Source organism: Dendropsophus ebraccatus, chromosome 13 (genome assembly GCF_027789765.1).
Source record: "Dendropsophus ebraccatus isolate aDenEbr1 chromosome 13, aDenEbr1.pat, whole genome shotgun sequence".
Taxonomy (NCBI): Eukaryota; Metazoa; Chordata; class Amphibia; order Anura; family Hylidae; genus Dendropsophus; species Dendropsophus ebraccatus.
In genome coordinates this window covers 71,875,820-71,903,482 of record NC_091466.1, presented here as the reverse complement: position 1 = coordinate 71,903,482, position 27,663 = coordinate 71,875,820, and the positions used below count along the sequence as shown (strand labels likewise).

The following is a 27,663-nucleotide window of genomic DNA, read 5'->3' as shown; positions in this document are numbered from 1 at the left end:
ATCTCCTATCTATCTATCTATCTATCTATCTATCTATCTCCTATCTATCTCCTATCTATCTATCTATCTATCTATCTCCTATCTATCTATCTATCTATCTATCTATCTATCTATCTATCTATCTATCTCCTATCTATCTCCTATCTATCTATCTATCTATCTCCTATCTATCTATCTATCTATCTATCTATCTATCTATCTCCTATCTATCTATCTATCTATCTATCTATCTATCTCCTATCTATCTATCTATCTATCTATCTATCTATCTATCTCCTATCTATCTATCTATCTATCTATCTATCTCCTATCTATCTATCTATCTATCTATCTATCTATCTATCTATCTATCTATCTCTTATCTATCTATCTATCTATCTATCTATCTATCTATCTCCTATCTATCTATCTATCTATCTATCTATCTATCTCCTATCTATCTATCTCCTATCTATCTATCTATCTATCTATCTATCTATCTATCTATCTCCTATCTATCTATCTATCTATCTATCTATCTCCTATCTATCTATCTATCTATCTATCTATCTATCTCTTATCTATCTATCTATCTATCTCCTATCTATCTCCTATCCATCTCCTATCTATCTATCTATCTATCTATCTCCCATCTGTCTATCTATCTATCTATCTATCTATCTATCTATCTATCTATCTATCTCTTATCTATCTATCTATCTATCTATCTATCTATCTATCTCCTATCTATCTATCTATCTATCTATCTCCTATCTATCTCCTATCCATCTCCTATCTATCTATCTATCTATCTATCTCCCATCTGTCTATCTATCTATCTATCTCCTATCTATCTATCTATCTATCTATCTATCTATCTATCTCCTATCTATCTATCTATCTATCTATCTATCTCCTATCTATCTCCTATCTATCTATCTATCTATCTATCTCCTATCTATCTATCTATCTATCTATCTATCTATCTATCTCCTATGTATCTATCTATCTATCTCCTATCTATCTATCTATCTATCTATCTATCTATCTCCTATCTATCTATCTATCTATCTATCTATCTATCTATCTCTTATCTATCTATCTATCTATCTATCTCCTATCTATCTATCTATCTATCTATCTATCTATCTCCTATCTATCTATCTCCTATCTATCTCCTATCTATCTATCTATCTATCTATCTATCTATCTATCTCCTATCTATCTATCTATCTATCTATCTATCTATCTATCTATCTATCTCCTATCTATCTATCTATCTATCTCCTATCTATCTATCTATCTATCTATCTCTTATCTATCTATCTATCTATCTATCTATCTATCTATCTATCTCCTATCTATCTCCTATCCATCTCCTATCTATCTATCTATCTATCTATCTATCTATCTATCTATCTATCTATCTCCCATCTGTCTATCTATCTATCTATCTATCTATCTATCTCTTATCTATCTATCTATCTATCTATCTATCTATCTATCTATCTATCTCCTATCTATCTATCTATCTATCTATCTCCTATCTATCTCCTATCCATCTCCTATCTATCTATCTATCTATCTCCCATCTGTCTATCTATCTATCTATCTATCTCCTATCTATCTATCTATCTATCTATCTATCTATCTCCTATCTATCTATCTATCTATCTCCTATCTATCTCCTATCTATCTATCTATCTCCTATCTATCTATCTATCTATCTATCTATCTATCTATCTATCTCCTATGTGTCTATCTATCTATCTATCTATCTATCTATCTCCTATCTATCTATCTATCTATCTATCTATCTATCTCCTATCTATCTATCTATCTATCTATCTATCTATCTATCTATCTATCTCCTATGTATCTATCTATCTATCTATCTCATATCTATCTATCTATCTATCTATCTATCTCCTATCTATCTATCTATCTATCTATCTATCTATCTATCTATCTCCTATCTATCTATCTATCTATCTATCTATCTATCTATCTATCTATCTATCTCCTATCTATCTATCTATCTATCTATCTATCTATCTATCTATCTATCTCCTATCTATCCATCTTTTATCTATCCCTCTCTAATCTCGGTCCTCCTATCTCCTATGTACTCTCTCTCTCTCTCTATCAGATGGATGTCCCTATAATGAGGCAGCAGCCGCTCACACTATAACCGGTGCGGCACCGCGGGCAGTGTGTACAGGAGCTGTCCCTGGTGCTGAAGCCTCTCCTCCTGACAGCCTCTCCTCTGACAGCCTCCCCTCCTGACAGCCTCTCCTCCTGACAGCCTCCCCTCCCGGCACTGGTGATTAACCCCTGCTCTCCCGGCCCCCCTATAGTCTGCAGCAGAGGGGGTGTATGCTGTGCCGTCAGGAGGGGGCGCTGCTTTGAGGCTGGGGGCGCCTGCTCTCTGCCATACTGATGAGCTTCTGGAGGAGGAGGAGGAGGAGGAGGGGAGAGGGGGTGTAGGGAGCAGGGGGTGGGGGACACGCAGCTTTGACGTCGCCTGCCTGGCTGCGGCTACCAGGCTCCAGCTCCTCTCTCCACGTAGATCCCAACGTGACCACACACAGCTCTGTGCTTCCTGCTGCACACACACATCCTCCACACTCACACTGACACCCACACTCACACTGACACCCATGCACACACAGCTCCCTGCCTGCACAGCCTGACAGAAGACAAAATGACAGGAATATTAATCCATGCTGCAATCCCTCCCTGCCAGGTTTAGCTTCATTTGCATTTCCTGCAGCTGGGGTTGGTCCTGTGCTCTTGGTTCATTCATTCATTCCTATGGGGCTCTTCTTCTTCCTCCTCTCCTGGCTCTTCTCCTGCTGCTGCTGCTGCTGGACATGTCATTGGCTTCTTGGATCTGATGAGTGATCTGACATCTTCTCCTCCTCTGCACCCCAGCGCTCTCCGCTTCCTTTGCCCCCTCGTCTTGCTCCGGTTGCCAGCAGGCTGGATCTTGGATTTTTTTTTTTTTTTTGTGCATTTGCAATGGCAACTAATGGAATGGGGGTAGGAGAATCCAGAGGGGTTTGCTTGGACTGCATTCAGTCTGCGCTCCTAATTCTTCTCCAGGGACCACTGCCAGTTACTTTTTAACCCCTTCCGGCACCGCCAGATTGACCACATCATCTTGCATGGGATTTCCTGCGTCCTACCCATAACACACTACTAGCAATACCCTCCTTATTGTATGCTATACCCGCTGCTGGGGACCACTGGCTGATGACCAGTGACCACCTGGGAATCTAAACTGGGACCAGAGGGTAGTTTGTCGGTCATCGGCCTCTGGAAGCTCTCGCCGTGTCCCTGGGCTGGATATGTCCATGTTAACGTGAAGATGGATTTAAGTTTCCTCGTCTTGTGGCTATTGACAGTTCTCGTTGAAGGCGTCTGTAGTCAAGGGGTTTATGGTGAGTCTTGGCATGAACAAAAAAAAAAAAATTCCTGCACATTGCCTTCTTCTCCTCCTTCTTCTTCTTCTTCTTCTTCTCCAATTCTGTGCATGACCTTGTATGTTGCTTAGGGTTGATCTGGGGTTATGTTAAGGTGTCACCTGGTCTCCTATGACCTGGCAGAGAGGAGGGATGGATGCAGTGTAACTACTTAAGGTGGGAATGGTTCCATGTCTAGTGACAGAACAGACCTGGCATGCACCTTGTCTCCGCCACATGTCTGGAAGCTATAGAGTCTACATGGCTGGCCTTAGTCTGCATCCGAGCATCCGGAACAATCCTAACTATAGAGATGCCATTAGTCTAATCCCAGCCGAGCCTAGCACTCTAAATGGCATGCTATTTCCCCATTACCTGTGTTGCATTATAGTGCCAGTTTGCAAATCTCTTCCAATCATCCAATTTCCCATTGACAAAACAGTCGGAGAAAAAAAAAAAAAAACATTCTTCCTCTTCCTTTTTTTTCTTTTGGCATCTGAAATGTTCCGTAAACGCTGCAGACCTGCCGACCGATCGTTCGTTACTGCATCGTTGACAACCCGGTGAGATGGGAGGATAGACACCCAGAGACCATTAGGGGCACTGCAAAGTAATGATGGCCAAAGTTGTAGATTTGAAGGTGTCATCCAAAAAAAAGGGGGAACGACGATGGTGATGGTGGTGGTGGTGGTGGAGACCTAGTCACCTGGTGTCGGAGGCAATGTATGATGGAATGACTTACTCTCCCGTATGATATGTACACTAATGGATGACAGATGGTGTTTGCAAAATCACGTCTAATCCCAGTATACTGTAGTAGTTGCCAATATTCCTTTCCAATGAGATGCCCCCCCCCCCCCCCCCCATCCAGGAGATGAAGATGCCCATTTAATGGTCATCGTAATCACTCAACATCAATGTAAGGAGCCAGTAGGGGGGGTAACGTGCCGCCTGGAGGGGGGATATCGGACTGGGGGCGTGCCGGAGGAGTCCCAACAGACCCCTCACTGTTCTCACACAGCGGCACCTCTGTCCTTTTCGCAGGAAATCCAATATGTTGGGTCAGGGGTTTTTTTTTTCTCCCTCTAAATACTCATTGGTGGCCCATGGCCGAGATGGAGACACGAAGGGCCACGGTGGCCTCCTCGGCGGTGTGTGCCGAGCGCGTCGGATGATTATTTTAAGACATCTCCCGGCAAAATGAAATACATCTTGTTCGGGATGATGAGATTTCATGCCAGGGTAATTGGGTAGTGTAGAGTATTCATGTGTTTCCGAAATACAGATCAATGAGCAGTAAATGGGAAAGGAGACACTGGAGGTGGTGGTGGGGTGGGGGGATGCAGTATATATGGTGTGTAGATTCTGTGCGTTAGGGATGCCCAGGCTCTTTCTGAGTCATTTCATGTAGAATCTAGGTCAGCAAAAAGTCAATGGCAGATGGTGACAGAATTTACCGAGCCATCCACATGCCACAGCTTACATGGAATTAACATACATGCAGCCATCTATCCACATAGACAGCCCACCTATAGCCTCATACTGTATGTCACATGATATATATAGACTACAGACAGGAGACGTACAGTATTTATAGCCCAAGGAGGACCATGCAGTATAATGCTATATACTAGGTATATCCAATATAGTCATAGACATGAGGAGTGGATACATTGTTGCATTGCTGCATTGAGTTCTCCAAGTTAAATACAATGTGACAATGCATTCTGGGGGCTCCTCCCACTTTTATTATTATCATAGTCTAGTATTGGATGAAGACCTATTGAGACTACATGTGTGTACGTTACATCGGCAATAAAGTATATTAGGGTGGGGGTCTTGCTTATACGTTACCTACCACCACTCTCATAGAGGGAGCTAGACTTCCCTCGAGCATCTTGTCTCCACGTGGGTGCATCTTCTGCCAGAACTCAACTACTGGTCATATTGTCTACTGGAAAATATTACATTTAGATACCTCAGATCCCAGACTACTTCACTGGCCATGGTCCTCTCTTGGTTGGGTGGTCCACACTTGTTGGGGTCATATATCTACAACCAGAGCTATGTACTATAGTGAGTATCTGGCCACCTATGGCCTCGGATATTAATCAGTGACCTATAACTCCTTGGTGTAAATTATCAAAAAAAACCAAAGGGCACTGGACTCTAAGGGTTTGCCTGACAAGAGTCCAGTGCCCTTTGGAATAACCTGTAACCCCATTAGCCACTATAGCTAAAGTAGCTAATTGTAGAGTATGAAACAAGTACAGTAGAAAGCTGAGGGCACTCACCTGAGACTTGCGGGAGGGGCGGCATCTGATAAAGCGCGCATGCACGCAAAATAGGCGTCATGTGTGTGTTGTACATGTGAAGTGGTTTGGCGTCTGTGTCAACGAAAGTTTTAACTCGTGTTGAAGTACCGCAACGATCCGGTGAGTGCCCTCGGCTTTTTACTACACAATATGTCTACTTGAGAGGTGCACCCCGGCACGGCTTGTTTGCAGTCCCAAATGTGTCCAAGGTCGAATAGTACACTGCATTATTAACAGTAAATGTGAGTAGTGCCGGTGAACATTCTAAGACTTTGTGTAATTGTAGAGTATATTGAGCTATAATCTGTAGGAAAACAGGGCAACAAGTGTTCAGTTCCCCTATGCTGCCTCCGCAGGGGAAGTAAAGCATTACAGTGGCTCCTTATGTAATGGATATGTTGGGTCCTCCAGAGTGTAAAGAAGTTTTCCCAAATCTGGGTCTCATATACAACTCTTATCATGCCCTGACAACCTGTGGCATGGTGGGAGTTGTAGTTTTGGAGGGGAATACAGTCTATCTAGCTACTACAGAAAGAATTAAAGGATAGGGGTTTCAGCTCATAACTGATCACTATTGATCAATTCAAATATAATAAGGTAAATGCTGATCACCAATGACCAATAGATAGAAGAGAAGTTCTCCATACACAATCCCCACCAATGAGAATCATCACCGTTGATCATATGGAGGCACTCCGCCTACAATGTCTCATCCTCTTTGCACTATCCACTATGAGACCTGACATATGAGAGGCCGGGACATATGAGAGGCCGCCGGCGGGATTAATGGGCCGAGCCTTACCATCTGGTGGAGGGATACGGGAAGAAAACATGAAGAAAGATTAGGAATTGTCAATCCCGTACCTGTGTAATGACTTGTAGAATATTCTTCATATTTCATAATTCACCTGAATCTCATTTGTCAGCAGACGGTCGGGAGTGGTATTTGCAAACAAGCAGATCAGTCACGTCGCTTCCATTTACTTCTCCATCTCCCAATTTACTAGTGTCTCCCATGTTCTCTATGTCAGGGGTTGGTGATATTGTTTAAAGCAGCCCTCCAGCTGTTGCAAAACTACAATTCCCATCATGCCTGGACAGCCAAAGCCTTTGGTTTTGACTGTCCAGGCATGACGGGAATTGTAGTTCAGATAACATGACAGTTTACAAACCCAGTTAGGCCTGTGTTCACACATGGGGTTGTTGGATTTTCTCTTGTGTCGCTATTTTACCATGAGTTTTGGCAAAACACATTAAAAACGCGATGTGTAAACACAGGTTAAAAGTTTTTATTTGGAAATAGATTGGCTTAAAGAGGTATTCTGCTCAAACATAACTTTTCATATGTTGCTGCCCATGGTGAGACTAACAATTCCTTCCATACTCGTTATTATCATCTATTTAGTCTCTTTCCCCCAGTTCGGAGCTGCTGCTTTCTGCTGAAGACACAGAAATTTGTGTGCGAACTTTTCTCCCGGTCTCCCCCTCCCTTCTGAGATGGCTGATGTAAACAAGTCCCTGGCAGGCTGTATGTGCAACTTAGTAACTTCTTTGTAATGCTGGGAGGGCTGATCTGAGGTCAAGTTGCTGCTGAACTCAATGGGGGACATTTACGAAGTGTCCGCCCGAGGCGTACGCCAGGGAGAAGGTGCAGATTCGCCCCTTCTCCCTGGCGTACTGGGGGAGCTTGGGGGGGGGGGGTAACGAGGCGGGAGGAGGCGTGGCCTCCTGCGCCACATTTATCATGATTTACGCCTAAATTATGGTCCAAATCTACACCTGCTGGAAGCAGGCCGGATTCAATAAGAGGCGTGTAACTCTTGGTGAATTGTGCTCGGGGTAAGGGGGGCGGGGCCTTATATAAATCCCCCCAATGTGATTAGTCCCCACGTCATTATAAATCACATTGAGTTCAGCAGCAACTTGACCTCAGATTAACCCTCAAAAGACTACAAAGAAGCAACAAAGTTGCAGATACAGCCTGCCAGGGACTTGTTTACATCAGCCTTCTAAGAACGGAGTGGGGAGGAGGGGAACATGGAGAGAAAAGCCCACACACAGATTTTTGTGTCTTCAGCAGAAAGCAGCAGCTCAGAACTGGGGTAAGGAGACTGAATAGATAAAAACTATGGAAGGAAAAAGTTAAACCATAAAAAGTATGGAAGGAAATGTTAGCCTCATCATGGGCAGCAACATAACATAAGGTATGTTGGCGCGGAATACCCCTTTAAGCTGCCTAGACATTTTAGATAGATCTCAGGCAAACATTCATTCAGTTTATAGCTATGTCTCCCAATTTCCTCACCTACATGCTTACTCAGCTCTGTCATGTATGTGTGTTTTGCAAATGGGGAGATGGGGACAAAGCAGATTCCAGAGTCCTTTGGCTGTGAATTATCTCTCCTAGAACAAATTGATTGACCCTAGTAGAATCCAACATGCCCGACTATTTTTTCTCCCAGTATCTGCTATTGGGGTTAGCTGGCCCTCATACACCTTAGATTAGGAGTGTCAAACTCATGGCCCCCCAGCTGTTGCAAAACTACAAGTCCCATCATGTCTGGAAAGCCAAAGCTTTTGCTTTGGCTGTCCAGGCATGATAGGGATTGTAGTTTTGCAACAGCTGAAGGGCAGTGAGTTTGATACAAGTGCATTAGATGGCCAATCCAGTGGGATGACTGAGATTAATCTAATGTTTATAGTCAGCTTGTTATCGCTCACATTATTCACTTTCCCTGTTGGGGTTTACACTGTCAATTCTATATGAGCCCATCTGCATGCCTGTCCAGTGCAGAATATGGGGGCTGTAGGCCATACATGGACATCTGGGAGATCTCTACAGCTGACTGGCTCCTCCCCTTTGTCCTGTCTAGATTTAGTGTACAGTTCTATGGGTTGTGTAGAGATGAGTTCTTACTTATTACTTTAATGGAGTTTTCCAGGATTAGGGAAAAAAACAGCTACTTCCTTGCTGAAACAGCACCACCCCTGTAGACAGTTTGCAAGTGGTATTACGATTGTACTCCATTCACTTTAATAGAAGTACACTTTAAAACCCCACACCCAGGAGGGACAAGAGTTGGGCTATTTCTGGAAGAAAGCAGACATGTTTTTTGTAGCACTGGAGATCCCCTTTAACCCTTGACGTCCTTGCTTATAGCCCCCACAGGGGGTGGTAGTATGCCAGCAGAAAATTAGAGGGCTGTTCCATAATTACATGTGAAGGAAAAAAAAGTCAGTGACCCAGGCGTCACCATGTACATTTTATGGCTTGGATATAATAATATCAGCAGGTGCGTATCTATAGGCAGCTACGTTTTTCACCGAAGGACTTTATGGCGCATCATGCGAAATAATTAGCGTTATTGTGCTCGTAAAAACTATTGGACGTGACAGCAGCGTTTTCCTATAAACATCTGATCATCTCCGGTTAATGGCGGCAGATGCTCAAAACGGCTGTGAAAGTATTAAAAAGAATGGGGGTGTAAAGTGAAACAGGCCCCGTTGCCCCTAGAAACCAATTAGATTCCACCTTTCATTTTCCACTGAGTCTGTGAGGAATGAAAAGTGGAATCTGATTGGTTGCTAGGGGCAACGGGGCCTGTTCTACTTTACACCAGTTTGATAAATTCCCCCAAATGTATAGGGGGACTGTTGATATATACTGTATATACAGGGTGGTCCAAAAGTAGTTGGGCAGTATGTGTAATAGGGTTGTGTCGGGGGAGATTTATCAAACATGGTGTAAAGTGAAACTGGCTCAGGTGCCCCTAGCAACCAATCAGATTCCATCTTTCATTTTCCAAAGAGTCTGTGAGGAATGAAAGGTGGAATCTGATTGGTTGCTAGGGGCAACTGAGCCAGTTTCACTTTACATTATGTTTGATAAATCTCCCCCGACATAACCATACTTTTGGACCTATATATATATATATATATATATATATATGTCTATAGCAATAGACCGTTTACACACCAGTCCCCATAGCTGTCCCCAGGATTGGGGCTCACTGATCAAATTAGTGTACGCCAGCGATGGGGAACCTTACGCCTTTAGCTGTTGCAAAACTACAATTCCCATCATGCCTGGACAGCCGAAGCTAAAGCTTCGGCTGCCTAGGCATGATGGGAATTGTAGTTTTACATTAGGAAGGTTCCCCATCCCTGCTGTATTCAGTATAACTACGTCCTTTGCTGTCTCCAGTAAACTTTACTTACACCGTCGTGGAGAACCCCTTTAAGAGACATGCAGTAATGCTTCCTGATTCCTCATGAACTCCCTGTCATACCTTGTTTAGCCCGGCGCTGTGATGCTGGATCTTCGGCCTGACACAATTTTCTTCCCAGCTATTTCTACAGAGAATTTCCTGTAAAACCAAAACTCTACATCTGCCATTATTATTTCCTGGTGTAGACATTGCGGTCCCAATAGGATTACTGTATGAAGATGTAGCAGAGCTGAATGTGTTGTTTAACATTTTAAGGGGGGGAGGTGGGGGGACTAGTTTGTTTGGGGGGTTTAAATATAGCTCATTATGTTTAGCTGCAGGCCGATGTAAAAAACGTAAAGTTATGTGAGGTGTAATAAGTGTAATAGAAGACTGGGTTACATGTGACTAAGTGGACTCTACTACACTGGATTGATGGAGCTGTGACTCGGACATATTTAGTATCTGATATAATCAGTCCTACAGCATCTTGAATACTTATCTCTTCTATATCCGACATACTCAGCACTACTACTGTACATCTGACATGCTCACCTCTTGTATATCTGTCATACTCAGCCTTGTTACATTTGATATACTCAATTCTTCTATGTCTGACATACTCAGCTCTACTAAATCTGATATATTCAGCCCAGCCACATCCACCTTATTCAACTTTTCTGCCTCTGACATAATGTACACAGCTCCGCTACATATGACAAACTCAACTCTATTACATCTGACATACACAGCTCTGCTACCTATGACAAACTCAACTCTTCTACCTCTGACATACAGAGCTCCACTACATATGACAAACTCAACTCTTCTACCTCTGACACACTCAACTCCTCTACCTCTGACATACACAGCTCCACTACATATGACAAACTCAACTCCTCTACCTCTGACATACTCAGCTTATCTACTGTACATCTAACAAATTAAACGCTTCTACATCAGACATACTCAGCTCTACTATATCTGACATACTTTGCCCTGCCACATCTGACATACTAAGCACTTGCACATCTGACACACTCAAGTTTCCCACATCTGGCACACTCAGCCCTGCTACATCTAACCTACTAAACGCTTTTACATGTGACACACTCAGCTTTTTTACATCGGACATACTCAGCTCTACTATATCTTACATGCTCAACCATATTGAATCTGACATACTCAACTCTTCTAAAGCTGACATACTCAGCTGAACTGTATGTTACATAATCAGCCCTGCCATATCTGACATATATAGTTTTGCTACATCTGACACACCTAATGCTTTTACATCTGACATACTCAGCTCTACTCCATCGGACATACTCAGCTCGTCTACATCTAACATACTCAGCTCTACTCCATCTGACATACTCAGCCCCCCACATCTGACATACTAAATGTTTCTACATGTGACATACAATACACAGCTCCACTCCATCTGACACACTCAACTCTTCTACATCTGACATACACAGCTCTGCTCCATCTGACGCACTCAATACTACTAGATCACTACGTCTGTCTATGACCGCAAGATGAGGTCATCCAGTTACACGAAGGGCAAAACAACTAATTTATAAGAATTTCCAATCAATGTCCATTACCACAAAGGCCTCGGCAGAAACAGCTACAGTGTGCGGACGCTAAGATTTACACTCATTGTCTTCAATAAATTAGAGAAAACCCCAGGGGGCCATGGTGTCAGCAGGGAGGAGGGGGGGGGGACTGAAAGAAGTTGCAAATTTTGAATGGGCCTGCACCAAAATTTGCTAACTTTTCCAACCAGAAAATTGGTGTAACTATACTTTTCCCCATTATCTCTTGATTTCATAGGAATAGCAGAGCTAAGTTTGTCATTTGACTGTATCAGTGAGAGACACAGATGTAAGTGATTTGGGGCGCATACTGTATTTCTTTAAGCAGTCCTATGCATACATTTTTTTTAAAGGGATATATTGGTACCAGATTTTTTTTTTTTTCCAGATAAAGCTATCACCTTAAATTATATAACTTACTAATATAGTGTTATCACTAATTGTACAGTTGTATGCTTGTTGAGTCCTTTATTTTCAGTGTGGTGTTGTCAGTATGCTGCCTTATGCTTAACAATGCCACAGGCAGAGGAGCAGTCTGGATCTTGACACTCTGAGACCCACCTCTCAGCGATAACACCTAGCACCTACCCCTGAGGGATGTTACCACCTGTGACCAGCCCCTAGAGCCTATATCCCAATTTTTCTGATAGATATATCTTTGCCTTGTGCTGAACAATTCCACAGGAATGGGAGCAGTCTGGATCTTGACTCTGAGCCCCACCCCTGAGGGATATCACCTAGCCCCACCCCTGAGGGATGTCATCCCCTGTTACCGGCCTCTACAGCCTACATTCCCATTTTTCTAATAGCTATATCTTTGCCCTGTGCTGAACAATGCCACAAGCATGGAGCAGACACAAAATGAATACAGCTGCTCAAATGTTCTAGGAACTGGCAGGAGTGGTGTGAACCACTCCTAAGGGAAAGCAATGCATTCTGGGAATTGTAGTAGTGAGCAGGCATGATAGGTTTCAGAACTACTCGGAATACCCCTTTATGGTGCGTTCACACCTACAGGATCTGCAGCTGATTGTCTGCAGCAAATTTCATTTAAATAACTGAACACCGCATCAAATCTGTTGCAGATCTGCTGCAGATCCTGTAGGTGTGAACGCACCCTTAAGGTGTCAGGCTAAGAATAGCAGAAGAAGGGTCTTATCATGTAAGAGGTCTGGCAGACTATTTCCAGCCAGCTTGCAGTCATTATAATTGTCCTGGCCGCTATGGATTGCACGCCTGCCTTCATAAATCCTTTCTCTTTGCAGAGATATTGCAATATAGCGGAGGGATGAGGGCACATGACAAGAGGACATCCCGGGAGATTACAGCAAAGGAGCTTTCACCTTTAACAGAGAAAGAAGTTCTTCACAATAAGGGCAGTGCAGGCCTAGAAATCATTACCAAGGGTGGCAGGAACTATAGGATCTTTAAGAAGAGGTTAGACACCCTTTCAGAAAAATAGGACACCAGGGTGACGCCAATTAATCTAAGGAAACTTGATTCAGGGAGGAAAGCGGCTGTCATCTCAGGGTCACCGCCAGATGTTTGCTTTCTCGGCGACTGAGAAAATGAATGTCTTCTCTCCGACTTACCGGGCTTTAAATGCATTTTATTCTGGTAGAACTTGCCAAACGCGGCTCTTTTATTACAGTGTCACCAACTTTCACTAAGAGTATAAAACTTCCTTCCATTTCCCAACTTATTACAATTATTTCCTGACCTCGCTGGTGAACTATACCGTGGAGTTTTTTTTTTTTTTTTTTCTGTACTAAACTTTCTCCTTTGCTAACTATTGTAAGGTCAGTTACTTTGAGACTAGAGGAGTCTTATACAGGGTGCACTTATGGGAGATAAGTAAAACATGGCTTTTTTTTTATTTTCTTTAGAAACAGCACCACCCTTCTTTTTAGGTTGGGTCTGGTATTGCAGCTTGAGTCTTGTTCCATTGAAAGCTGTGATAAAAGAATTCAGCCATGTTTTGCAATCTCAAATGAATCTTCAGTTCTAGAATATCTAATATAAAAGATTTGTCCGGGAATACTGATGCTGTTCTGACAACATCCAGTCCCTGGTCCTCTCCACTTCTTCCTTCTTCCATTAACATGTAGGATCTGCCCACTCAGCCTATCACTGACTATTAATGGCATGTCGGCACTCCATTGGAAGTTAAAAGAAGCAGCTGCATAGACTCATTTTCACAGCACCCAGAACATTTAAAAAAAAAAAAAAAGTTGTCCTGTTTCCTTGAACAAATATGATAACAAAAACAGCCTATGTTTTATAATCTCATATTAATCTTCAGTTCTAGAATATCTAATATTAAAGATTTGCGCAGTGTTGCTGATGCTGTTCTGACAGCATCCAGTCCCTGGTCCTCTCCATTTTTTCCTGCTTGCATTAACATGTAGGATCTGCCCACTCAGCCTATCACTGATTATTGATGGCATGTCCTTTAGGGTCAGCACTCCATTGGAATCAGAAATAAGCAGAGAGGTCCTGGGACCAAGTGCTGTCTGAACAGCAGTATAGACTTATTTTAACAGCACCCAGGATTTGTAAAGAAATAAGTTTATCCCATTCCCTTGAATACTGTGATAACAAAGACAGCCTATGGAAGAAAGCAGCCATGTTTTATAATCTCATATGACTGCATCAATTCTAGAATATCTAGTATTTAAATATTTGCGCAGTGTTGCTGATGCTGTTCTGACACCATCCAGTCCCTGGTCCTCTCCATTTCTTCCTGCTTCCATTAACATGTAGGATCCGCCCACTCAGCCTATTACTGATTATTGATGGCATGTCCTTTAGGGTCAGCACTCCATTGGAAGCAGAAAGAAGCAGAGAACAGCAGCAGCATAGACTCATTTTAACGGCACCCAGGACATCTCTGAAGAAAAGTTTTTCCCATTCCCTTGAATACTGTGTTAACAAAAACAGCCTATTGAAGAAGGCAGCCACGTTTTACAATCTCACATGACCCCTTGAAATCTAGAATATCTAATATTAAAGATTCGTCCAGGAATGCTGATGCTGTTCTGACAACATCCAGTCCCCGGTGTTCTCCACTTCTTCCTGCTTCCATTAATATGTAGGAGCTGCCCACTATCCCTGGCTATAGCTGCTATGACCTTAAGAGTGGCATAGCATGTCCTTTGGAAGCAGAAAGAAGCAGATGCTCTTTGAACAGCAGCAGCATTGGTTCATTTTCACAGCACCCAGGGCATTTAAATTTTTTGTAAAAAAATAAATTGACTTTTGCCCAAAGGTTTGCCACATATACAGTTTTTTCATTGCATAGCTTATTTCATACATTTGCAGCATCTTAATTCAAGGGACTTCATTAGTCTTTACACATTTATCGCATTACATACAGTAACTGACAGCAGGACTCACAGGCTTTTTCTATGAGTCCTAACTACAGCTTTCTACATGAAAGTGATATATAATTGAACTCTGGTTCTCAACCTCTAGATAGGCTGACAGAGAAAGTCCTGACCCACCCTGCCCACATACAATAACAGTGTGGTGGGGGTGGCACAAGACTCACAAGCTTTTTAGTCTTGGTAGAAGATTTCTACATTAAATTATTGAAATATTGCCCTTATATAGAGTTGTATAGGAGAACAAATTTAAGGGGGAAATCAACCTAAAAGCTGCCCCTGGTAGAATTGCCCCTAGGGGAGTAGACTCTGTAAGAATTTGTTAGCATTTTGAGTTCTCAGTCTAATGATAGGTTCTACATTGGTGGGGGTGCTTTAAGTGCCACTGGGGGCCTTTGGTATGGGAATAACTGGAAGGCGCAGCCACTTTTAGTTGTTAGAACTTTTTACGTTTTCCTCCTACATTTCATAAGACTTTATGCTGGATGACAACCAATAATTTGATTGTCACCCAGATCTAATATCTCCATTACTCTTGAAGGTCTTGTGTGTCTTGGTCAACAATTGAAATTGAAATGAATTTGTTGGGCAATGGAGAGCCAGTGAAGGAATTGGCAGAGGGAAGAGGCAGAGACAAAGTGAAGGGAGAGGTGGAGTAGTCAGGCAGCAGAGTTAAAGATAGACTGGAAGGAAGAGAGGGAATTAGATGGAAGTCCAGAGAAGAGGAGGTTACAGTAGTCCAAGCGGGAGATACTCAGAGCATATAGCAGCAGTTTTGTCGAATCAGGGTTGAAAAAAGAGCCGATTCAGGGAATGTTTTTGAGGTGAAGGCGGCGGGAGGTGGTCAGGGTCTTCAAAAGAAAAGGTAGAGTCAGAGGTGACAGAGGCAATGATGGGGAAAAGATGATTAGTTCTGTTTTGTAGAGTTTTAGAAAGCGGAAGGAGAAGAAGGAAGATATGGCCGATAGACACTCCTTGGTTCCTGGATAGCAGAGAGTTGACATCGGGACTAGATTTGTGTGTTATCGGCATAGAGGTGCCACTGGAAGCCGTTGGAAACCTACCAATCAGACATTTATGGTACAAATGTCTCAAGTGAGGAAATCCCTTTAAGGTATCAATTCATGGTCTACACAGTCCTATGGTCAAGGATCCGGTGGAGACCATTGCCGTAAATCTTGTCAGCAAATATTTTAGTTTCCTCTTTATGATGAAGGTCAGTGGGGCTCGGAAAGCCGTCTCAATGTAGAATGATCATTTTACTATGGGGTGATTCATCCTCATCAGCTGTTACTAGACCTTCTCATTCTCAGGTTTCATGTTTGTTTATGCAGATTCCCTCAGTGCTCATCCAACTGTGCTGAATGAACGTGTAATAAATTGCCGAGAAATAAACCGCAGACCCTGCGCTGAACACCCGGCTGATGTAGCATCTGATTGCCAGATAGAGGACTGGCACGAGTGCCAATGCATTTGCATGGGATTACAGTTTGTCTATCATGTCTGTGAAAGGTTTTTTAATATATGTATTTTTTATAGTATTTTTTTTCTCTGTTTTGTTTCGATGCTATTAGATCACTCAGTAGATGCTACATCTTTTTCCCATTCTACTCTATAGCAACAGATCTTCCGGTGAATCTCCCTGTACCATATGCTACCACAGTTATAGTAAACATTTCACATTTATGGCATGTTAAATGATGACTGCATACTGTTTTCTAGTTCAATTCAATGTATTGCTGTATGCGGTAAGCTCTGAAGCTCCCCTAGTGGTGAAAAGTGGCACATAAAATGTTATCGTTTACCATTGTTTGCACAGGTAGAATGTTCAGGTTATGTCGATTCTGGTAGAAATATTGATGGTCTATCCCTAAGATCCCATAGACTCCCTACCCATCATCAGGATAACAGGGAGAGCTGCAGCCCCTCCAGTGTTTATCAAGAAGCCCCTGTGCATGTAGCTATACTTGGTACTGACACTTTGCTTTATTCATTTGAATTGGGTAAACCTACAGTACTAGATGCAACCAAAAGGATGGAAGTACCAATGTGTCTCAGTAGGTAGCAGCATTTACGGCATAGCCACAGCACCTTCATTCGGCCGACCCCCTTAAAGTGTATTCCTGTCTGGCCATAATTTCCTATACACAGGATCGGGGCTATTCGCGGTGGTGCAACCCCACCCCAACAATAGGGACCTTAGTTTTCCATCAGCTGTAAGATAATTTCTCAGATATTCCTTGGCTATTATGATGCCAACCTACAATGACTTCTCAGATATGTCATTGGCAGGTAATGGCTAAAACCAGACTGATGGTGTCAGGAGTCGGAGCCAGCCATCACGCTCCACTCCAAACACTAATGCTGATGGAGCGCGTGGCCGGCCTGGGGGACATGCTGACTGCGTCCCTGGCAACCGACGGTGGTGGCGTCCATAGATACTATTTGCTGGGGCCGGGACTTCACCGTCCCCCGGCTGGATGGCACAGTTGTTAGGGGTAATTGTCTGCTGACTGGCAGCCAGCACCGCCAGTCAGCTCTTTATTGTGTTGGGTGCTGAAGTCTCAGTCTACAATCATGCCCTCGGGTTGGGACTCCAGCCACCATAAAACTATTTCCCTCATCATCCTCCTTGCCTCTGATAGAGCCTCTTTCAATGTGACTAAGCTAGTGTTGTTTCCTGATTACTATTCCCTGGTTTTCCTGATTTTGGCTTGACTTCCCAACTATTTCCCTGACATCACTACATGTAATAGCAATGTCCAGCCAATGGCTGACGATTGCCCAAACACCTGATACCTTACCTCTCCCTTCTCCTGGTCTTCTCTGATGTGCTCCGCTGTTTCCTGGTCAGGGCGGCTGCAGCGTCCAAGTCGCCTGTCATCTGACAGGCTGCTCAGCCAATCACAGGTAATCCCCTCCTGTGATTGGCTGAGCAGCCTGTCAGCCTGTTGGACCAGGAGTCTGCAGAGCACAGGAGAGAAGACCGGGAGCTGGGAGAGGTAAGGCATCAGGTGTTTTGGCAAGGGCTGCATGGACATCGCTAACGATGCCTATGCAGCCCTTACTGCCGATTATCGGGCCGTCTAATAGGTCCAGTAAATGAGAGCTGATCTAGCAAATGATCGGGCCGTAGTTAGCCTTTGTAATAGGACCCTTATGTGCAATTGGCCAAATAGAGGAATACTCAAAAAGCAATGTAAAAAGCAAGAAAGCACAATGGTGAAAAAGTGAAAGAAAAAATAGACAAAAACATCTAGAAAAAGACAGCAGGGAAAAGAGAGTGCAAGATATTAAGTGAAAAAGTTAAGAGAGAAAAAAAAGAACAAAGAGAGGTCGAGAAAAAGACGCAGCCATAGCAAAGAAAAAAAAGAGCAACAGAAGTGAGTAAGAATGAAAGAGCGAAAGAAAAAGAGAAGAAGACAAGAAATAGCAGAAGAGAGAATGGGAGTAAGAAGAGAGAAGAGGCACTGGTGCACTGGACACACATGATCAGGTCTAACATGGTGCATTGTGGTCACAGCCTTAGAATGGATGACATGTGCCGGATGATATATAATTAGAATTGTTCCCGTAGTGAGTCAGAGCTGCGCTCGTTCTATTAGAAACTTGACCCTTTTGGCTATGAACCATATCTTTACCCAAATAGAAAAAAATATTGAAATTTCATACAATGGTTTTGATTTACATAGCAATGATTACTTACATTTCACACTAGATTTCCAGCAGGCTACCCAGGCAAATTGGGCTAATGTTATTCTTCATCCAATTAATTTTACTGTCTGCGGGCAATGAAATTACAGGGAAGAAGGGAAGGTTGAGTCTCCACAATGTACAAAAGTTTTTATATCTGGGGTGGCCTTAAATCCCAGGCCAATGGCATCGTAAATATAATTGGCAATATTATGTACTGTACAGGGCATCAATATTATAGACTGAAAAGGACACCATGGGGGGCATCAATAATATATACTGTACAGGGCATCATGGGTTGGAGGGGCATCAATATTATATACTGTACAGGGCATCTTGGGTTGGAGGGGCATCAATGTTATATACTGTACAGGGCATCATGGGCAGCATCAATATTATATACTCTACAGGGTATCATGAGGGGCATCAATATTATATACTGTACAGGGCATCATGGGTTGGAGGGGCATCAATGTTATATACTGTACAGGGCATCATGGGTTGGAGGGGCATCCATATTATATACTGTACAGGGCATCATGGGTTGGAGGGGCATCAATATTATATACTGTACAGGGCATCATGGGCGGCATCAATATTATATACTGTACAGGGCATTATGGGGGCATCAATAGTATGTACTGTACAGGGCATCATGGGGGCATCAATATTATATACTGTATAGGGCATCATGAGGGGCATCAATGTTATATACTGTACAGGGCGTCTTGGGGGCATCAATATTATATACTGTACAGGGCATCATGGGGGACATTAATATTTTATACAATACAGGGCATCATGGGGGGCATCAATATTAGGTACTATGCAGGGAATGATTGTGTGTGTGGGGGGGATGCAATACCTAAGCAATACCCCGGTTGTGTGTTGTTCCCCCCTTACACGCTGCCCATCCACTACTTCTCGAATCCTTATATATGGAATTTCTTATGTTTATGATGTAAGGTTTTCCTTATGCCAGTAATATACACTACAGGTGTAAAATGACTCACATTCTAATTCCAGTGTAATTGGATTACAATATTTTTGGGCAGTGACGGCAAAGGAATAGCACTCGCCAAGCTGAGAGACGGAAAGTGCTTATGTAATACAATTATATCAGACATAATGTAATTACAGTGCACAGATAGCCAATGAAAATGAGAACAGCCAGCGTCTATGAAACAATCTAAACCACCCAATACATTGCATATTGCTTTCTTTCACAGCCTGAATAGATCTGAAAATTTCATTACCCTCTGCCTTCTCTATTGCTCCTATATATACTGTACAATCAACATAGAGATAGATAGATAGATAGATAGATAGATAGATAGATAGATAGATAGATAGATACTGCAGCCACCCTACACTTCCTGGTAGTCACAGCAGACTCTGTACACTTCTCTGTAGGGACAGCAGGCTCTGTACACTTCTCTGTAGGGACAGCAGGCTCTGTACACTTCTCTGTAGGGACAGCAGGCTCTGTACACTTCTCTGTAGGGACAGCAGGCTCTGTACACTTCTCTGTAGGGACAGCAGGCTCTGTACACTTCTCTGTAGGGACAGCAGGCTCTGTATACTTCTCTGTAGGGACAGCAGGCTCTGTACACTTCTCTGTAGGGACAGCAGGCTCTGTACACTTCTCTGTAGGGACAGCAGGCTCTGTACACTTCTCTGTAGGGACAGCAGGCTCTGTACACTTCCCGTTAGTGATAGCAGGCTCTGTATACTAGTATACTAGTCCTGTGTTTTGAGACTCTTCAATGAGGCTCCACGGACTCCTCTTTTGCATACTCATGTTTCCCAGGGGGCAATGAACCTAGGACTTCACTGCATTGAGCGCTTTCATTAGCAGCCGGCAGTGTTGTCATTTGGCTGTTCTCCCTGAGTTCAGCAATCTGTTTCTCTTATGGCTCTACTAGGCATTGCTCCCACCTAGCCAGAATCCTGCTCCACACTGATGAGGGGCAACACCCCGAAACAGCTGTCTGTGGATGGTTACCTAGCCTTGGTTTATCCCTTGTCATTACACTGACTTATAGGGCCACTTAATATGGTGGATTTGGTGGTTTCCTAACAGGAACTGCCACTTGGCTGGGTCCTTCCCGGAGGGATATCTGGCTAGTCCTGTGTTTTGAGACTCTTCAATGAGGCTCCACGGACTCCTCTTTTGCATACTCATGTTTCCCAGGGGGCAATGCACCTAGGACTTCACTGCATTGAGCGCTTTCATTAGCAGCCGGCAGTGTTGTTGTTTGGCTGTTCTCCCTGAGTTCAGCAATCTGTTTCTCTTATGGCAGTCACAGCAGGGTCTGTATGCTTTCCAGTAGTCACAGCAGGCCCTATACACTTCCTGGTAGTCACAGAAAGCTCTGTACACTTTCCGTTAGTGATAGAAGGCTCTGTACACCTCCTGGTAGTCACAGCAGGCTCTGTATGCTTCCCAATAGTCACAGTATGCTCCGTACACTTCCTCGTAGTCGTAGCAGGCTCTGTACACCTCCCGGTAGTCACAGCAGGCTCTTTACACTTCCATAATAGTCATAGCAGGATCTGTTCACTTCCCAGTAGTCACAGCAGGCTCCGAATACTTCCCGGTAGTAGCAGCAGGCTCCATACACCTCCCGGTAGTCACAGCAGGCTCTGTACACTTCCCAGTAGTCACAACAGGCGCTGTACACTTCCCAGCAGTCACAGCAGGCTCCGTACACCTCTCGGTAGTCACAGAAGGCTTTGTACACTTCCTGGCAGTCACAGCAGGGTCTGTATGCTTTCCAGTAGTCACAGTAGGCTCTATACACTTCCCGGTAGTCACAGAAAGCTCTGCACACTTCCGGGTAGTCACAGCCGGCTCTGTACACTTCCAGATAGTCACAGCAGGCTCCTTACAGAAGCAGGCCTCGTACACCTCTCGGTAGTGACAGCAGGTTTCGTACGTTTCCTAGTAGTCACAGCAGGCTCTGCACACTTTTTGGTAGTCACAACAGGCTCCATACACTTCCCGGTAGTCACAGCAGGCTCTATACACTTCCCGGTAGTCACCGAAGGCTCCGCACACTTCCCGGTAGTCACCGAAGGCTCCGCACACTTCCCGGTAGTCACCAAAGGCTCCATACACTTCCCGGTAGTCACCAAAGGCTCCGTACACCTCCCTGTAGTAGAAGCAGGCTCCGTACATTTCCTCGTAGTCACAGCAGGCTCTATACACTTCCCAGTAGTCACAGCAGGCTCCGTACACTTTTCCATTGCTCACAGCAGGCTCCGTACAGAACAATAGAGTTTGTATGTATTTTATTAGTCTGTTATGGTTTTGGCAAAGGTCTGGTCTCGAATCTGAATTTTTTTTGTCCTTGTCTGGGATCTGTATTTGTTTAGAAAGTTGGGGGCTGTAATTTTTTCTAGAAGACTAGACTGGAACTGTGTTGTTTATTTAAGGATTTAGTCTGGGGTTTGTTTTTACATTGGTGGGGGGCCGTTATGGGGGGGTGGGCTATTTTGAGAGTGTGCAGGGCTGTATTTGTGTAGGTAGTCTGTCTTTATTTGTGTCACATTCTAATCTGCATTGGTATAGGTTGTGTGAGAGGCCTATTTGTATAGGGGGTCTTGTCTTGGATCTGTATATGTGTAGGAGTTATGTGTTCTGTATTTGTATAGGGGGTCTGGTCTGAAGGTCTCTATTTGTTTAGGAGTTTGGTGTCTGCATTTGTGTAGAGGGTTTAGCTTGGACTTCATATTTGTTTCGGGCAGTGTTTCTCAACTCCAGTCCTCAAGACCCACCAACAGTCTGTATTTACTCAGGGGGTCTGTATTTACTCAGGGGGTCTGTACTTACACAGGGGGTCTAGGGACTGTATTTGCACAGGGGGCCTGGGGTCTGTATTAGTTTATACAGGTTGCCCAGCATGAGAAAAACCCAACTACTTTGTTGCAAAAACAGCATCACCCCCGTCTCCTGGCTGTAAATGATATTGCAGTTCTGCTCCATTCACTTCAAAGAAACTGAGCAGTAAAACCACATCCATCGATATCGTTTAACGTTAACCTGAAAATCTTCACCATATTATACAGAAGGATAGTCGTTAGTTACTACAATTGTTTACTCCATCTGATCCTGGCAAGTAAAGGAACAATGTGGAATTACACTGAACTGATTAGTGAACAAATGCGGAACGACAGCGAACGATTAATGAAGATTTCAGTGTCAGCACCAAACGAACGATGAGCGATTTCTCATCTTTCGTTCGATTGCTGTTTAACTCTGAACGATATAACGATAATTGTCCCAAGTAATAGGGCCCTGGGAGAGGGGAGGTTTCTGGGGGGGAAAGCGGCCATGTTTTTTTAAGCCTGGATAACCCCTTTAAGAAGTCTAATAATTGTTGACTATCAGGGGCGTAGCTAGGATTCATGGGGCCCCATAGCAAAAACTTTATGGGGCCCCCCTACACTCTATAATATATCTGACAGGCAGAGAAGAAGAACATGTAAGAGAACACTGGGTCACTTACACACTGCAGTACATAAGGGGTTAAGCAAAAGGACACAGGAGGCTCCTATCTTCCCTGGGCCCCCTCCCTCCACGGGCCCCATAGCAACCGCCTTCCCTGCCTCTATGGTAGCTACGCCACTGTTGACTATATTAAAGATGCTGTATGTAAGGGTATGTGCTTTATAAATAGGCGGGTAGAATATAGTGCGCCATGAATGAAGTATGAGCTACATGTAGGTATATAGATAGATTATTGCATATTCTGCTCTGTTTGCTGTAATGTAAAGATGAGATGTTTAGAGATGTACATACTGTAAATACCCATAGCCAGGCCGCCCTAAGCCACTTTTTACGGTGACAAATCTGACAAAAAGCGACTATTTTGGCATTGAATTGAATGTCACAATTGCCGTTCTCAGCTTCAGAATTCCCCCCCCCCCCCCCCCGATCTAAGTGAAATGGAATATGCAATTTGTGGAAATGACATGTTATTGCCGTGTTTCAGTACGACTGTCTGGGGATGCACACATCCTAAGTGTTACATTCCAACTAGATTTCACACCTAAATATTCAACATTAAAATGTCGGCTACATGTGGAGGAAACGGGGGCTTCACGATAAACATTTCCTGCCATGTCTGCTAGAATTAACATCACGGCTCATATAATTACATACAGCTAAGGAGACATCAAAAATTCAGCGGCAAACAAAAAGTGTTACATAATCTGATCCTATAAAAGATATCATTTTCTTGGCCTACATTCACACGTATAATAAAGCAGCCATAGGTGATAATGGAGCTTTACTTTACCTCCAATATTTTGGGTGATTTCATATTTTTTTCCTATATTTCATCTGGGGGGAAAAAAAATTGATTTATTCGCCGCCTATAACGACATCGAAGATATTCTGAAAATGTGATGTGAACAACCCCTAAAAAATTCTGAGAGAGTTCTGCTCTGAAGTCAACATAAGTATAAATGCAGCTCGACAGACTGTAACGGTACTCGATAAGTAATGCAATATACATATAAAGTAACTCTATTCTCCTTTTAGAACATTTCTATACATTCTATATCTAAAGTAATGTTATATTCAAACAATAGATGAGAGCAGGGGGCCCTGGTATTGTGGACTAGTGAATTTGTCTCCCGCCATCTTACCCATTTACTGGATTAAGAGCAAATCCAATAATAGAAGCGTATTAGGGGCCTTCTCTACATGTTATTCTCTACCAGGGCTCCAATGAAAACTTAACCCTTAAGGTAGCTATTTATAATACTAGTGTCTATGTGGCAAAGAGACCCTTGTGCCCCATCATATACCGAGTGTTCCTCTCTGTATAGTATACTCTGTATAGTATACTGTGTATAGTATAGTAGTGACTGCCAGCAATAATGCATAGAGCATTGCTATGTATCCCTGAGCCAATGTACAGTAGCATGGACTCTTGTAAAAAAAGGAAGTCCTTGCCCTTGTACTGTATATATTGTATGTCTCAATACCCAGTGAACATTGCTGGGCCAGGTACAGAGAGTCCAGCACAACAGATGTGAAGTGTAAGCGGTGATGAATACATCATTATGGCTTACTGTATCTCTGGAAAGCCAAATTTAAAGTAAGCCACAAGGTACAGTGTAGGACTGGCCCACCAGAGAATCCTCCGGTGGGCCCCCAGCTTTGGAACCTGCACAAACACTGACTGACATGTTGTTTCTTACTGGTTCTTCATTGGTGGGCCCCCAGGATCATTTCCTTTGGTGGGCCGCAGATACCCCAGTCCGACACTGGCAAGGTAAGTAGGTCCCTGTTTCCGTACAGCAGTGAGGCACACAGCGTCTTCACAGAAGTCCCTGTTCCTGTCCATACTGAGCAGTAAGACTTATAGTGTCTTCATTGGCGTCCCTGTTCCTGTCTATACTGACCAGAAAGCCATATAGCATCTTTATAGGAGTCCCTGTACCTGTCTATACTGAGCAGTGAGGCATATTGCGTCTATACAGGTGTCCCTGTTCCTGTCCATACTGAACAGTGTGATATATGCGTCATTGCTCAGTCTATACTGAGCAATGACGCATATAGTGTCTTCACAGAAGTCCCTGTTCCTGTACATACTGAGGTGTATGACATAAAGTGTCTTAATAGAAGTCCCTGCTCCTGTACATACTGAGCAGTCAGGCACATAGGGCCTTAACAGGAGTCCTTGTTCCTGTCCATACTAATGATTGAGACATAAAGTCTCTTAATAGAAGTCCCTGCTCCTGTACATACTGAGCAGAGAGACCTATACACTATAGTGTCTTCAAAGCAGTCCCTAATAGTGAACAAGAAAAAATATCATTCGGACAAATAATTTTTTTATAATTTTTTTGATTTCTTCACCTCTAATCGGCACCTGTTCTCTGCCATTGACCCTACACGTGAAACCTTCCATCCTCCCTCGTCTCTCAACATCCTAAAAATTCCATTATGATTTTTTTAGCTTAGGTTTGACTTATCGCCGGAGTATTTTACCGCCCAGGGACTCATACATTGCAATAGATCAGTGTGGTGGTAATAGAATTCGGTGCACACTGAAACCCTTAGGCTTCTTTAAACAGAAAGCTGTCTAATCTAGTTAGAAGTCGTAGACAAGCACAATTATTGTTCTATCAAGGACCACTGTCATTGATTAGTGGTATAGTGGTTACACTGACGAGAGGACACACTCCACGTATCAAAACGACATTCCACTTTCTATTTTCGCACTTAGTCTCACGTCAGTCGCAGTACGGAGAGGAGGACGAACAGAGGCCTGCTACTAGCCTGTTACTATTAGTATCTCGGCCGTTAAGGGTTAAACAATCATGAAAAATTCTATTTCGCCACCGGAATGTATTTCTTAGTGACCCTGAACCTTGTCACATCTGCGCTAGTCTGGACGTCTCCCGTGAATACCATACAAATATGAAATGTGGAAATAGAGCCGGTGGACCTAACGCTACCTACCCTAGATGGATAGAAAAATATTTGGTATGGGTTGGGAATAGACACAACTTAAGGATGATATAAAATCAGCATTCAGTAGGAGTACTGGTAAAGGGGTTAAACAGATCTCATACGTTGCTGGGGACATATAATAAAGAAATGATACTCAGCTATCTCAGTCCACCACAGGTCCCCTTCCAGCAAATTCTGGTGTTCCGTTTGTTGCTACTTCTGCCTGCTCAGCGAATGACTGACCAGTGATTGGTGGAGAAGGCAGGTAGTCTTGCTGACCAGTGATTGGTGGAGTAGGCAGGTGGTCCTGCTGACCATTGATTAGTGGAGTAGGCAGGTGATCCTGCTGACCAGGGATTGGTGGAGTAGGCAGGTGGTCCTGCTGACCATTGATTGGTGGAGTAGGCAGGTGGTCCTGCTGACCATTGATTAGTGGAGTAGGCAGGTCCTGCTGACCAGTGATTAGTGAAGTTGGCAGGTGGTCCTGCTGACCAGTGATTGGTGGAGTAGGCAGGTGGTCCTGCTGACCATTGATAAGTGGAGTAGGCAGGTCCTGCTGACCAGTGATTAGTGAAGTAGGCAGGTGATACTGCTGACCAGGGATTGGTGGAGTAGGCAGGTGGTCCTGCTGACCAGTGATTGGTGGAGAAGGCAGGTGGTCCTGCTGACAAGTGATTGGTGTAGTAGGAAGGTCCTGCTGACCAGTGATCCTGCTGAGAAATCTTATCTTTGAAGGAAGCAACAAGTAATGAGGGGCAAGGATGGGAACTCACTGGGGAAGGAGATGAGGGGGGACCAAGATATTTGAGTGTCATTTATGTTTTTTTTATACTGCCCCACCAGCAGCACATATAGCAAAATCTTTATTTTTACCTCTGAAATACCCCTTTAACTTCAATTTTTTATTTAAAAGGCATAAAACAAAAATTATGTAAAAGACACATAGAAAACGGAGAAATGATGCCAAGTGCATAAAGTTTAATTGTGACCAGTGAAATTTTATGAATAATTTTATCCCTAATGAAAAAGCAATGAAGGTAGCGGGAGGCAGACAATGCCCCGGATCACTTACTCTCTCTTACAATGCGTCTGATGATGTCAGCGGTTGATGGACATTTCAGCGCAGGTTGAACCGGTGTCACAATTAATCATGTATTTTCTCTACTTGTTTAATGTTGATTGTAATGTACATCACTGGCGAGACCCTGACAAAAGCCTTGATTTGTGGCGGCTACCTTATGATTATGGATGTGCAACATGATTCATTTTTTTGCAAATTAATCTTGTAGCTTTTGCAAGATTTCTGTCAATTTGTATTTTTATCATTTTCAGTCTTAGATAAAGAGATCATGGGAAAAGTTGAGTAGGACCTATCATATCTGAATTATTATAGTAAGAAATCAATGCTCATGGTCATAAATGGTACCTGTTTAATTGATAAGGGGCTCTTAGAGAGAGGTCCCATCTCATGGGGAGGTCCATTTTCCATGTGCCCCCGAATCTTCACATCACAGACTCCAGGATCCCTGCTGGAACTTATTTTCCATCA

The 27,663-nt window shown here is 43.4% G+C and overlaps 1 protein-coding gene across 2 annotated transcripts in view; it reads left to right on the top strand.

Moving 5' to 3' along the window:
• Positions 1-3,250: 3,250 nt before the first annotated feature.
• The window catches only part of MDGA2 (MAM domain containing glycosylphosphatidylinositol anchor 2), a 414,191-nt gene continuing 389,778 nt past the window's right edge, over positions 3,251-27,663 (top strand). The window contains exon 1 of one of the 2 annotated variants that reach the window (XM_069949265.1): positions 3,251-3,422. In XM_069949265.1, the coding sequence (XP_069805366.1) occupies positions 3,350-3,422 (73 nt within the window). In that variant the 5' untranslated portion in view covers positions 3,251-3,349. The remainder of the gene's footprint in view (positions 3,423-27,663) is intronic. The other variant, XM_069949264.1, reaches the window with a different exon arrangement.